At 58.4% G+C, this 14,028-nt stretch overlaps 1 protein-coding gene across 1 annotated transcript in view; it reads right to left on the bottom strand.

The window, feature by feature from the left end:
- DNMT1 (DNA methyltransferase 1) overlaps positions 1–14,028 on the bottom strand; it is a 28,282-nt gene that overhangs the window by 6,704 nt on the left and 7,550 nt on the right. Inside the window, 16 exon segments of the mRNA XM_082299322.1 lie at positions 41–182; positions 851–1,133; positions 2,629–2,644; positions 2,648–2,739; positions 4,339–4,429; positions 6,192–6,384; positions 7,246–7,467; positions 8,168–8,341; positions 8,435–8,568; positions 8,647–8,848; positions 9,483–9,598; positions 10,289–10,436; positions 11,009–11,106; positions 12,013–12,202; positions 12,837–13,024; positions 13,679–13,830. Of these exon segments, the coding sequence (XP_082155448.1) occupies positions 41–182; positions 851–1,133; positions 2,629–2,644; positions 2,648–2,739; positions 4,339–4,429; positions 6,192–6,384; positions 7,246–7,467; positions 8,168–8,341; positions 8,435–8,568; positions 8,647–8,848; positions 9,483–9,598; positions 10,289–10,436; positions 11,009–11,106; positions 12,013–12,202; positions 12,837–13,024; positions 13,679–13,830 (2,441 nt within the window).

Genomic DNA, 14,028 nt, shown 5'->3' with positions numbered 1-14,028 from the left:
GGGGTTTTTCACCCCAAAAACCCATGCCTGGGGAGCCTACCTGGAGCACCCCGAAGGTGCACTGGTAGCCCATGCGCACGAGGCAGCGCAGGGTCAGCTTGAGCACCATGGAGCGCTTGAAGGACACGAAATTCCGGACGTTCTCCAGCAGGAAGAAGCGCGGCCGGTAATAATCGCAGTAACTGCGGGGACAGGGGGACGTGGGCGTGGCGAGGGGACGTCAGGGCCGGGGTTGGGGGAGAATGGTCAGGGTTGGGTGGGAATGGCCATGGATGGGTGGGAATGACCAAAGATGGGTGGGAATGTTCATGGTTGGGTGGGAATGACCAAAGATGGATGGGAATGGTCAGGGTTGGGTGGGAATGGCCATGGTTGAGTGGGAATGGTCAGGATCGGGTGGGAATGATCAAAGTTGGGTGGGAATGGCCACAGTTGAGTGTGAATGGCCAAAGATGGGTGGGAATGGCCAAAGATGGGTGGGAATGGCCATGGTTGGGTGGGAATGGCCACGGTTGGGTGGGAATGGCCACGGTTGGGTGGGAATGGCCACGGTTGGGTGGGAATGATCAAAGATGGGTGGGAATGGCCATGGTTGGGTGGGAATGGCCAAAGATGGGTGGGAATGGCCATGGTTGAGTGGGAATGGTCAGGATTGGGTGGGAATGGCCACGGTTGGATGGGAATGGCCACGGGTGGGTGGGAATGACCAAAGATGGGTGGGAATGGCCACGGTTGGGTGGGAATAACCAAAGATGGGTGGGAATGACCATGGGTGGGTGGGAATGGCCACGGTTGGGTGGGAATGGCCAGGGACGGGGATCTCACCCTGAAAAAACCCCTCCACACCCACCTGAGGAAGGAGACCACCAAGGAATTCTTGAACTTGGAATACGTGCGGGAATTGAAGCGGTTCATCCCGCTGAAGCCCTGGCACGGGGGGCCACCACAGAGCATCTCCACGTCCCCCTTTTGGGGCAGTTTCTGGCCCAAGGAATTGGTTTTCTCGCCGGCCATGACGAGCTTGAGCAGGACGTTGCAATCCTCGGTGAACACCGTGGTGCCGGGGTTGTTGAGCCGGAACGCCTGCGCCGCCGGCTCCCACATCTCGATGGCCCAGAGCGTCTCCGAGACTCCTGCGGGGCACAGGCGGGCGGGGATGGCCAGGGTTGGGTGGGAATGGTCAGAGCCGGGCACTGGGAATGGTCAGGGTTGGGCAGTGGGAATGGCCAGGAATGGCCAGGGTTGGGCAGTGGGAATGGCCAGGAATGGCCAGGGTTGGGCATTGGGAATGGTCAGGAATGGTCAGAGCCGGGCACTGGGAATGGTCAGAGTTGGGCACTGGGAATGGTCGGGAATGGCCAGGAATGGCCAGGGTTGGGCACTGGGAATGGCCAGGAATGGCCAGAGCTGGGCACTGGGAATGGTCAGGGTTGGGCACTGGGAATGGTCAGGGCCGGACACTGGGAATGGTCAGGGTTGGACACTGGGAATGGTCAGGGTTGGACACTGGGAATGGTCAGGGCCGGACACTGGGAATGGTCAGAGCCGGGCACTGGGAATGGTCAGAGTTGGGCACTGGGAATGGTCGGGAATGGCCAGGAATGGCCAGGGTTGGGCACTGGGAATGGCCAGGAATGGCCAGAGCTGGGCACTGGGAATGGTCAGGGTTGGGCACTGGGAATGGTCAGGGCCGGACACTGGGAATGGTCAGGGTTGGGCACTGGGAACGGTCAGGGCCGGACACTGGGAATGGTCAGGGTTGGACACTGGGAATGGCCAGAGTTGGCTGGGATCACCCAGGGCCAGACACTGGGAATGGTCAGGGTTGGACACTGGGAATGGCCAGAGTTGGCTGGGAACGCCCAGGGCCGGACACTGGGAACGGTCAGGGCCGGACACTGGGAATGGTCAGGGTTGGGCAGTGGGAATGGCCAGGAATGGTCAGGGTTGGGCACTGGGAATGGCCAGGAATGGCCAGGGTTGGGCACTGGGAATGGTCAGGAATGGTCAGAGCCGGGCACTGGGAATGGTCAGGGTTGGGCACTGGGAATGGTCAGGGCCGGACACTGGGAATGGTCAGGGTTGGGCACTGGGAACGGTCAGGGCCGGACACTGGGAATGGTCAGGGTTGGACACTGGGAATGGCCAGAGTTGGCTGGGATCACCCAGGGCCAGACACTGGGAATGGTCAGGGTTGGACACTGGGAATGGCCAGAGTTGGCTGGGAACGCCCAGGGCCGGACACTGGGAACAGTCAGGGCCGGACACTGGGAATGGTCAGGGTTGGACACTGGGAACGGTCAGGGCCGGACACTGGGAATGGTCAGGGTTGGACACTGGGAACGGTCAGGGCCGGACACTGGGAATGGTCAGGGTTGGACACTGGGAACGCCCAGGGCCGGACACTGGGAATGGTCAGGGTGGGACACTGGGAACGCCCAGGGCCGGACACTGGGAATGGTCAGGGTGGGACACTGGGAACGCCCAGGGCCGGACACTGGGATCGCCCAGGGCCGGACACTGGGATCGCCCAGGGCCGGACACCAGCAATGTCCAGTGGATCTGATGACCCCCCTGAGGCCTTTTCCAGCCTTCCCGAGCGCGGCGTTCCCGGTGCCCGGGGCTCACCGGCCTGGTGGAAGCCCTAGAACACGTCCAGCGTCCGCAGCTTGGGCACCTTGGGCTCGGCCGGCTCCGGCTCGCTCTGCTCCGAGCTCGCCGCCCTCCCTTTGCCTTTCCCTGCAAAAATCACGGCCAACTCCTTCCCTCTTCCTCCTTTTCCTGCCCTTTTCCTGCTCTTTTCCTGCCCCTTTTCCTGCTCTTTTCCTGCCCCTTTCCCACCTCTTTTCCGCCCCTTTTCCTGCCCCTTTCCCTGCCCTCTTCCTGCCCCTTTTCCTGCCCCTTTCCCACCTCTTTTCCTGCCCCTTTTCCACGTTCTGCACCCCTTCTCCACGCCCTTTCCCACCTCTTTTCCTGCCCTTTTCCAGCCCCTTTTCCTGCCCCTTTCCCTGCCCCTTTTCCACCCCCTTTCCCGTCCCTTTTCCAGTCCTTTTCCCGCCCCTCTTCCACTCGTTTTCCAATCCCTTTTCCCACCCTTTTTCCACCCCCATTTTTAGTCGTTTTCCACCCATTTCCCACTCATTTTCCATGTCCTTTTCCACCCTTTTTCCACCCCCTTTTCCACCCTTTTTCCACCCCCATTTTTAGTCCTTTTCCACCCTTTTTCTACCCCTCTTCCACTCATTTTCCATCCCCTTTTCCACCCATTTTCCACTCCCACTTTTAGTCGTTTTCCACCCATTTTCCACCCCTTCCCCACTCCCATTTTTAGTCATTTTCCACCCATTTTCCACCCCTCTTCCACTCGTTTTCCAATCCCTTTTCTGCCCCTTTTCCACCCATTTTCCACCCCCATTTTTAGTCCTTTTCCACCCATTTTCCGCCCCTTTTCCACCTTTTTTCCACCCTTTTCCCACTCCCATTTTTAGTCGTTTTCCACCCATTTTCTGCCCCCATTTTTAGTCCTTTTCCACCCTTTTTCCACCCCCATTTTTTGTCATTTTCCACCCATTTTCCACCCCTCTTCCACTCGTTTTCCATCCCCTTTTCCACCCTTTTCCCACCCCTATTTTCAGTCGTTTTCCACCCATTTTCCGCCCCTCTTCCACTCGTTTTCCATCCCCTTTTCCACCCTTTTCCCACCCCTATTTTCAGTCGTTTTCCACCCATTTTCCGCCCCTCTTCCACTTGTTTTCCAATCCCTTTTCTGCCCCTTTTCCACCCATTTTCTGCCCCCATTTTTAGTCGTTTTCCACCCATTTTCCTACCCTCTTCCACTCGTTTTCCAATCCCTTTTTCACCCTTTTTCCACCCATTTTCTGGCCCCATTTTTAGTCCTTTTCCACCCATTTTCCACCCCTCTTCCACTCGTTTTCCATCCCCTTTTCCACCCTTTTTCCACCCCCATTTTTAGTCCTTTTCCACCCATTTTCCACCCCTCTTCCACTTATTTTCCATCCCATTTTCCACCCTTTTCCCTCCCCCATTTTTAGTTGTTTTCCACCCATTTTCTGCCCCTTTTCCACCCATTTTCCACCCCCATTTTTAGTTGTTTTCCACCCCTCTTCCACTCATTTTCCAATCCCTTTTCTGCCCTTTTTCCACCCATTTTCCACCCCCGTTTTTAGTCCTTTTCCACCCTTTTCCCACCCCCTTTTCTAGTCGTTTTCCACCCCCTTTCCACCCCTTTCCCAACCCCTTTCCCACCCCTTTCCCACCTCTTTTTCCATCATTTTTCCAGCCCTTTCCACCCCTTTCCCAGCCCTTTCCCAGCCTCACCTTTCCCTTTCCCCTTTCCCTTCCCTTTGTTCCCAGAGCTCCGGGCATGGTTGGGAGGATCCTCAAAGCTCTTGGTTTTGGCGTTGTAAGCCTGGAAGAACAAAACAAAAACCCCCAAGGATTTGGGATTTTTCCAGCTCGGGAATGACCCTGGGATTGCCCGAATCCCGCTGGATTCAGGGAACGGTTCTGTGATTCCGAGACAGCAGAACCCCAGGGATGCATCCAGAGGCCCCAGGGACAATTCCAGACCCTCCAGGGACAACTCCAGACCCTTGAAAACCCAGTTTAGCATCCAAGATTTAGTCCCTAAAATGTCGGAATAGGCCCCAATTCCAACCCCGCCATGGAAAATCCACCTGGAGAGGCAGAAAAGCCCATTGGCTCCATCCCTGGGCTCTGCAGCCCACCAGGAACTCATCCAGAGCTCCAGGAACTCATCCAGACCCTCCAGAAACTCATCCAGACCCGCCAGGAACTCATCCAGCCCCTCCAGGAACTCATCCAGACCTCCAAGAACTCATCCAGCCCCTCCAGGAACTCATCCAGACCTCCAAGAACTCATCCAGACCCGCCAGGAACTCATCCAGACCCGCCAGGAACTCATCCAGACCCACCAGGAACTCATCCAGACCCTCCAGGAACTCATCCAGACCCTCCAGGAACTCATCCAGACCCTCCAGGAACTCATCCAGACCCTCCAGGAACTCATCCAGCCCCTCCAGGAACTCATCCGGACCTCCAGGAACTCATCCAGACCCTCCAGGAACTCATCCAGACCCTCCAGGAACTCATCCAGACCTCCAGGAACTCATCCAACCCCTCCAGGAACTCATCCTGGCCTCCAGGAACTCATCCAGACCTCCAAGAACTCATCCAGACCTCCAGGAACTCATCCAACCCCTCCAGGAACTCATCCAGCCCCTCCAGGAACTCATCCAGATCTCCAGGAACTCATCCGGACCCTCCAGGAACTCATCCAACCCCTCCAGGAACTCATCCAGCCCCTCCAGGAACTCATCCAGCCCTCCAGGAACTCATCCAGACCCTCCAGGAACTCATCCAGACCCTCCAGGAACTCATCCAACCCCTCCAGGAACTCATCCTGACCTCCAGGAACTCATCCAGCCCCTCCAGGAACTCATCCAGACCTCCAAGAACTCATCCAGACCCACCAGGAACTCATCCAACCCCTCCAGGAACTCATCCAGACCCACCAGGAACTCATCCAGCCCCTCCAGGAACTCATCCAGCCCCTCCAGGAACTCATCCGGACCTCCAGGAACTCATCCAGACCCTCCAGGAACTCATCCGGACCTCCAGGAACTCATCCAGACCTCCAAGAACTCATCCAGACCCACCAGGAACTCATCCAACCCCTCCAGGAACTCATCCAGACCCACCAGGAACTCATCCAGACCCTCCAGGAACTCATCCAGCCCCTCCAAGAACTCATCCAGCCCCTCCAAGAACTCATCCAGCCCCTCCAAGAACTCATCCAGCCCCTCCAAGAACTCATCCAGCCCCTCCAAGAACTCATCCAGACCCTCCAGGAACTCATCCAGACCTCCAGGAACTCATCCAGATCCACCAGGAAGTCATCCAGACCTCCAGGAACTCATCCAGCCCCTCCAAGAACTCATCCAGACCCTCCAAGAACTCATCCAGACCCTCCAGGAACTCATCCAGATCTCCAAAAACGCAGTTTAGCATCCAAGACTTACTCCCTAAAACGTTGGAACCGGCCCCAACTCCAACCCTTCCATGGCAAACCCCAACTTTCCTCCATCCCTGAGCTCTCCAGCCCCCCCAGGACCACCCCCAGCCCCTCTGGAATTCCCGGTTTCCCCGACCTCCAGGAAGTAGAAGCGATCCAGGCCCCCGGCCGAGTAGTCCTGGATGCTCTCGGTCAGGTCCTCGCCGTAGACCACGGAGCAGCGGCCCTGCACCGCCCGGAACTCCACGGTGGCCTCCTCGTCGCTCCAGTAGAGGAGGTTGATGTCGGCGTGGTAGCTCGCCTTCATGGACTTGTGCGTGTTCTCGGGCCTGCGAGCACGGAAAATTCCCGGAAAAACGCCGGGATCAGGAGGGGAAGGACGCCGAGGTGAGTCCTCGCCGTGGGACCGGGCTGGGTCAAGGCTCCCCGGAGAGTTTGGAGAGGGGATTTGGGGGGTTTTGGGAGGGTTGGAGGGAAAGTTGGAGCTGGGATGGGGGTGGGATTAAGGAAGAAGGGAATTAAGGGGGTTTGAAGGGAGATCGAAGCATCCTGAGATGTCCCAAAATATCCAAAGGTGCCCCAAAACATCCAAAGGTGCCCCAAAACATCCAAAGGTGCCCCAAAACTGTCCAAAGACCTCCAAAGATGTCCCACAAGGATCATCCAAGTCCGTGGATTTCTACTCCCGTTCCCAGCGCTGCTCATGCCACTGACCCCAACTCCTCATGGATTTTGGGACAATCTTCCCATTTTTGGGGACAATGAGCCCAACTCCTCATGGATTTTGGGACAATCTTCCCAATTTGGGGACAATGACCCCAACTCCTCATGGATTTTGGGACAATCTTCCCATTTTTGGGGACAATGACCCCAACTCCTCATGGATTTTGGGACAATCTTCCCATTTTTGGGGACAATGACCCCAACTCCTCATGGATTTTGGGACAATCTTCCCATTTTTGGGGACAATGACCCCAACTCCTCATGAATTTTGGGACAATTTCCCCAGTTCTGGGAGCGTTTTCCCAGCTGGGAAAGCCCAACAAGGACCATCCAAGTTGCGAAGGTGACCGAGAACCTCCAAAGATTTGGGACACCCGACCGAGCCCTGGTTTCACCAACAACTCCCAGCCTTCCCAGCCCCCAAAACCCCCAAAATCCCAGGATTTTGGACCCCCCTATGGAGGCACCTGTAGAATTTGTAGATGTTGAGCTTGATGTCGGCCTCGTTGGGCTTGCCGTTGCTGCGCAGGCTGCAGAAGATGCTCTTGATGCGCCCCACGCGATACGGGTCGGGTGCGTCCAGGTTGCTGCCCTTGATGTACTCCGAGTACTTCCGGTAGTGCTCCGGGTGCAGCTCCTCGTCCACCGCCTCCTTCTTGGGCCGCTTGGCCGGGCTGGCCGGCTTCACGCTGGGGGAATGGGGAAAAGGGCGGGAAGCGCCCCAAAAACGCGTCGGGATGCGGCGCTGGGGGAGGCGGGGCGGTGGCGTTGGGTGAAGGGGTGGAACGGGGGGGTCTTGGAGGGGTCTTGCAGTCTTAATTTGTTGATTAATTCAGGTTTATCCACCAAAAGTTGGGTTAAGATTTGGAATCGAGGCTCTTGGAGGGGTTGAAAAGCCTTAATTCCGTAATTCCAACCTGTCTCCCAAAATTGGGGTTAGGAGTTGGAATTGAGGATCTTAGAGGGGTTGTCCAGTCCTAATTCATTGAAGAATTCCGATCTATCCATCAAAAGTTGGGTTGAGGGTTGGAATTGAGGGTCTTAGAGGGGTCTCCCAACCTTAACTGGTTCTGTGATTCCATAATTCCAATTTATCCATCAAAAGTTGGGTTGAGGGTTGGAACTGAGGGTCTTAGAGGGGTCTCCCAACCCCAATTCTTAGATCCTGTAACTCCCTAATTCCAATTTATCCCCGACACACAGCAGCGGGGTTCTCCCATCGAAGACGCCGCTCGGTTGAACGACAGAAGATCACATTCGGGTTCATTTTTTTAAGCTGAACTTCTGGAAATTTTGGGGCACGAGACTTTCACCCACAGCTGGGAAAACCCAAACCCGACGAGTTCTGCTCCCCAAACCCCACCCCGAAGAGGCGATCCCCGCGCCCACCTGAAGGAGAAGGCGTCCGGCAGCAGGTAGACGCCATCCCCGACCCGGTACTGGACCCCGTTCTTGGTGGCCACGGCGTAGAACATCTTCCCATCCCCTTCCTCCAGGGGCTCGGCCACCTTGGGGATCTCCTTGTGCCTCACCTCGTCCAGGCGCGCGCAGCTCATGCAGAACCTGCGGGAAAGCCACGGAATTCTCCCCAAAAATCCACTCGGGGCCGGGAGACCCCAAAATTCCTCTTTTTTTCCCCTCCCCACCAAAACTGACTTGTACTTGTTGTCCTCGCTGGGCTGCGTGCTGGGCGGGCTCTCGAAGCGCGCGTACTCCTGGTCGTACCACATCTGGTAGAAATACGTCCTCCCGTCGTCCTCCACCATCTTGATCTCCATGTCCAGCCCGCCCTGCTGGGAGAAAACACCGGGATCGCCGGGATCGGCCCCGCTCCCGGCATGGGCCGGACCCCGCGGGGCTGTCCCCACCTCCATGGACCAGTTGTCCGAGGGCGCCTTGTAGATGACGTTGACCTTGCCGTGGATGTAGGACAGCTGCATGTCCTCGCACTCGTCCACCAGGAACAGCTCCAGGGGGTCCGAGGTGGCCCCCAGGACCGTGTCCGAGCCGGGGCAGAACCAGTGGGCGTGGAACATCTGGCCACTGCTGTCCTCCCACATGGCCGTCACCCTGAGGAGCGCGGGGCCGTGAGGGGACGTCCCCATGTCCCCACCCCATGGGAGCAGGGAGAACCCACCTGGCCAAGCAGAGGGGCTGGGTGGGGATGTCCCCAAGGAGAACCCACCTGGCCAAGCAGAGGGGCTGGGGAGATGTCCCCAGGGAGAACCCACCTGGCCAACCAGAGGGGCTGGGGGGGGATGTCCCCAAGGAGAACCCACCTGGCCAACCAGAGGGGCCAGGGGGGGATGTCCCCAAGGAGAACCCACCTGGCCAAGCAGAGGGGCTGGGGAGATGTCCCCAGGGAGAACCCACCTGGCCAACCAGAGGGGCTGGGGGGGGATGTCCCCAAGGAGAACCCACCTGGCCAACCAGAGGGGCTACGGGGGATGTCCCCAGGGAGAACCCACCTGGCCAGGTAGAGGGGCTTGGTGGGGATGTCCCCAAGGAGAACCCACCTGGCCAACCAGAGGGGCTGGGTGGGGATGTCCCCAAGGAGAACCCACCTGGCCAACCAGAGGGGCTGGGTGGGGATGTCCCCAAGGAGAACCCACCTGGCCAACCAGAGGGGCTGGGGGGATGTCCAAGGAGAACCCACCTGGCCAGGTAGAGGGGCTTGGTGGGGATGTCCCCAAGGAGAACCCACCTGGCCAGGTAGAGGGGCTTGGTGGGGTCGTCGGGGCTCACGGACACGCAGTCGCCCACCTCCAGGGTCTCGGAGTCAATGCAGACGCGTTGGTAATAATCCTTCTTGCCATCGCTCTGCCGGGGGCATGGGGACGGTTACAGACACCGGCCTCACCTGGATGGAGGCCCTCACCCTCACCTGGATGGGTTCCTCCATTCTGGCCTCACCTGGATGGGCTCCTCCATCCACGAGACACAACTCTGGTCTCACCTGGATGGGTTTCTCCATCCACAAGACCCAACTCTGGTCTCACCTGGATGGGTTCCTCCATCCATGAGATCCAACTCTGGTCTCACCTGGATGGATTCCCCCACCTGGATGGGTCCCCTCACCCATATGATCCAACTCCGGTCTCACCTGGATGGGTTCCTCCATCCACGAGACACAACTCTGGTCTCACCTGGATGGGTTTCTCCATCCACGAGACCCAACTCTGGTCTCACCTGGATGGGTTCCTCCATCCATGAGATCCAACTCTGGTCTCACCTGGATGGGCTTCTCCATCCATGAGATCCAACTCTGGTCTCACCTGGATGGATTCCCCCACCTGGATGGGTCCCCTCACCCATATGATCCAACTCTGGTCTCACCTGGATGGGTTCCTCCATCCATGAGATCCAACTCTGGTCTCACCTGGATGGGTTCCTCCATCCATGAGATCCAACTCTGGTCTCACCTGGATGGGTTCCCCCACCTGGATGGGTCCCCTTACCTGGATGGGTCCCCTCCCCTTTCCAGCTCCCTCACCTGGCCAGGTTCCTCACCTTGATGGGCTCCCCGACCCAGGAGATCCGACTCTTGTTCTGCTTCTTCTTGCGGCCCTGGAGCATCTTCTTGGGCGAGGGCATCTCGGGGATGTTGTCATCGACCTCCTCGTCCTCGTCCGCCTCCCGCACAGCCAGGTTGGGACACCTGGGCAGCGGGGCCGTCACCGGGGCCGTCACCGGGGCCATCACCGGGAGGTGCAGGGGACTGGGACAGCAGGGTTGGGGCCAGGGACAGCGGGGTTTGGGGACAGCGGGGTTGGGGACGGGGACAGCGGGGTTTGGGGACAGCGGGGTTTGGGGACAGCGGGGTTGGGGACGGGGACAGCGGGGTTTGGGGACAGCGGGGTTTGGGGACAGCGGGGTTTGGGGACAGCGGGGTTTGGGGACAGGGACAGCGGGGTTTGGGGACAGCGGGGTTGGGGACGGGGACAGCGGGGTTTGGGGACAGCGGGGTTTGGGGACAGCGGGGTTGGGGACAGCGGGGTTGGGGACGGGGACAGCAGGGTTTGGGGACAGCGGGGTTTGGGGACAGCGGGGTTTGGGGACAGCGGGTTTGGGGACAGCGGGTTTGGGGATGGGGACAGCGGGGTTTGGGGACAGCGGGGTTTGGGGACAGCGGGGTTTGGGGACAGCGGGGTTTGGGGACGGGGACAGCGGGGTTTGGGGACAGCGGGTTTGGGGATGGGGACAGCGGGGTTCGGGGCCGGGGCCACGCACCTCCGCTGCAGACACGCCTGCTTGCTGCGCCCGCTGCCCCCAAACTTGACCATGTTCTGGCAGGCCTTGCACTTGCCGCACTCGGGCTGCTGGCACACCTGGCACGGGGACAGGGGACACCGGCTGACACCCAGAAAGGTCCCCAGGAACGCGGGAGCCTCCAGGAGGGCCCCACAGAGCAACCGGGATGGGAGGTTGGGGTTGGGTGATTCGGGTTGGAAGAGTCCTCCAAGATCAACCAACACAAGCCAAGGAACTGATATTGATTGGTCAAGGTTGGAAGAGGCCTTCAAGAGCAACCAACTAAACCCAAGAGGTTGATGTTGCTTGATCAGCGTCGGAAGAGACCTTCGAGACCAACCAACCCAACCCAGCCCAGAATGCTGACGTTAATCAGGGTTGGAAGAGACCTCCAAGACCAACCAACCCAACCCATGACGTTGATGTTGCTTGATCAGCGTCAGAAGAGACCTTCGAGACCAACCAACCCAACCCAGCCCAGGATGCTGACGTTAATCAGGGTTGGAAGAGACCTCCAAGACCAACCAACCCAACCCATGACGTTGATGTTGCTTGATGTTGATGAAGGTTAGAAGAGTCCTCCAAAACCAACCAACCCAACCCATGACGTTGATGTTGGTTGATGTTGATCAAGGTTAGAAGAAACCTCCAAAACCAACCAACCCAACCCATGATGTTGATGTTGGTTGATGTTGATGAAGGTTAGAAGAGACCTCCAAAACCAACCAACCCAACCCATGATGTTGATGTTGATGTTGATGAAGATTAGAAGAGTCCTCCAAAACCAACCAACCCCATCCATGACACTGACGTTGACCAAAGCTGGAAGACTCTCCAAGATCAACCAGTCCAACCCAACGCGTTGACGTTGGCCAAGCTTGGAGGACCCTCCAATGCCAACCACCCAAACCCACCACCACCCCACAGCCGCATCCCCGCGGGCCGGGGGGCCTCAGCTGACGCCACCGGTGACCCTGGGGTACCTCGCAGACGCCGCAGCGCCGGCGCTTGGTGGCGTTCTCCTTGTCCTCCTCGCGCTCGTCCTTCTCGATCTGCTCCGAGAAGAAGGTGTCGAAGATGAGGTACACCAGCTTGGTGGTGGTGGCCTTGGTGGGACCCTTGTCCTTGTCGATGCGGGTCGGGTGGCGGATGGCCTGGCGCCGCACGGCTCGCCTGGGACACGGGGACAGCGCTCAGGCCACGCCCGGGGACGGGGACACCGCCCAGGGGACACCCAAGGGACCCCAAGAGGTGCCAACGGGGACGATAGGGCACCTTCGGGGTCCCCAAGGGCACGGATGGGTTTTGGGGACCCAACCCGGCGTCCTTCCCCGTTTGGAGTAGCACCAGGCTTGGGTTTCCCAATTTTGGAAGGGTCTTCCCAATTTTTGGGAGGGTTTTCACCATTTTGAGAGGATTCCTCCAATTTTGGGAGGGTTTCTGCTCCGATCCCCAGCACTGAACCCAAATCCTCACCAATTTTGGGAAGACATCCTCAATTTTGGGTGGATTTCCCAAATATCGAGGCTCCAGAGCCCAAACCCTCCCCAATTCTGGACAAATTTCCCTGATTTTGGGACCACTGAGCCCAAACTCTTCAAAATTTTGGCCCAATTCTCCCAGTTTTGGGGCCATTCATCCCAAACCTCACCTCTCGCCCAGGGTGACCCTGACCAGCTGGATGAGGTCCCTCATCAAGGAGGTGAGAATCCCCAATTTTGGGTGGGTTCTCCTACTTTTGAGGTCCCACGTCCCAAACTTCAGTCGTATTTTCCCAATTTCGGGCTTTTTGCCCCCAAAACCTCACCTCTTGCCCAGGGTGACCCCGGCCAGCTTGATGAGGTCCCTCATGCAGGGCGTGATGAGCACGGGGGGCTCGTCGCTGTCGCCGGCCTCGTCGTAGCTCTCCACCTGCTCCACCACGAACTGGGCGTGGCGCAGCAGCGAGTCCTCGGTGAAGCGGTTGAAGTTGAGCCCCGCCGGCGGCACCGTGGTCTGGGGGGACGGGAAAGGGTCGGGAAAGGTTGGGAATGGCCACTGACCCCTCCCAGGATCGCCCGTTCCGAGGGTCACTGAGGTCGGCAATGGTTTTGGAGATCGACCCAAGACCCATCGGCCCCAACGGCTCCAGCACCGTCCTCGGCCTTCTCCATGGAAAATTAGGGTTTTCCATGGAAAATTCCACCCCGGACCCTTCCCAAGGAGGGATTTTCCCCCCACATCCAACCCAAACCTTGCCTGCGACTGTTTGGGGCTGTCACCTCCATCTTGTTGAGCAGGTACCACCCTTGGTCCCACCTCACCACCACCACCTCCTGCTGACCCCATCCCATCCTTTCCATGTGGGAATTGTCCCCGGGAGGTGACAGTGCCACTTTGGGGGAGGCAGTGCCGCTGTCACCTCCATCTTGTTGAGCAGGTACAATCCTTGGTCCCACCTCACCACCACCACCTCCTCCTGCTGACCCCACCCCATCCTTTCCACACTGGAATTGTCCCCAGGAGGTGACAGCGGCACCGCGGGGGTGGTGGCATCACCTCAATGTTGTTGAGCAGGTGTCACCCTTGGTCCCACCTCACCACCACCACCTCCTCCCACTGTCCCCACCCCCTCTTTTCCATGCAGGAATTGTCCCCAGGAGGTGACACCTCGATCTTGTTGAGCAGGTCCTCGTAGCTGACGTGGCGGTTGTTCTGCAGGAACTCCACCACGATCTTGCTCATGTAGATCTTCTCCTGCATCAGCGCGAAGGTGGGCGCGTACTCCTCGCTCGGCTCCATCAGGATGTAGTCGGCGAAGGCTGGGGATGACCCGAAAACGTGGGGTTTTGGGAAAAAACAGGGGGTTTGTGGGTGGGGGGGGAGAGGGAGGAGTGGGGAAAGGGAAAGAGAGGGGAGAGAGAGGGGGAGAAGGGAGGAAAAGGGGAGGGAAAAGGGGAGAAGAGGGGAAAAAGGGGGAAAAAGGGGAGAAAAGGGGAAGAAAAAGAGGGAAAAAGAGG

This window comes from Coloeus monedula (genome assembly GCF_965178545.1).
Source record: "Coloeus monedula genome assembly, chromosome: 31".
Classification (NCBI taxonomy): Eukaryota; Metazoa; Chordata; class Aves; order Passeriformes; family Corvidae; genus Coloeus; species Coloeus monedula.
The sequence above is the reverse complement of the archived record's forward strand: the minus strand, read 5'-3'. Positions and strand labels throughout refer to the sequence as shown.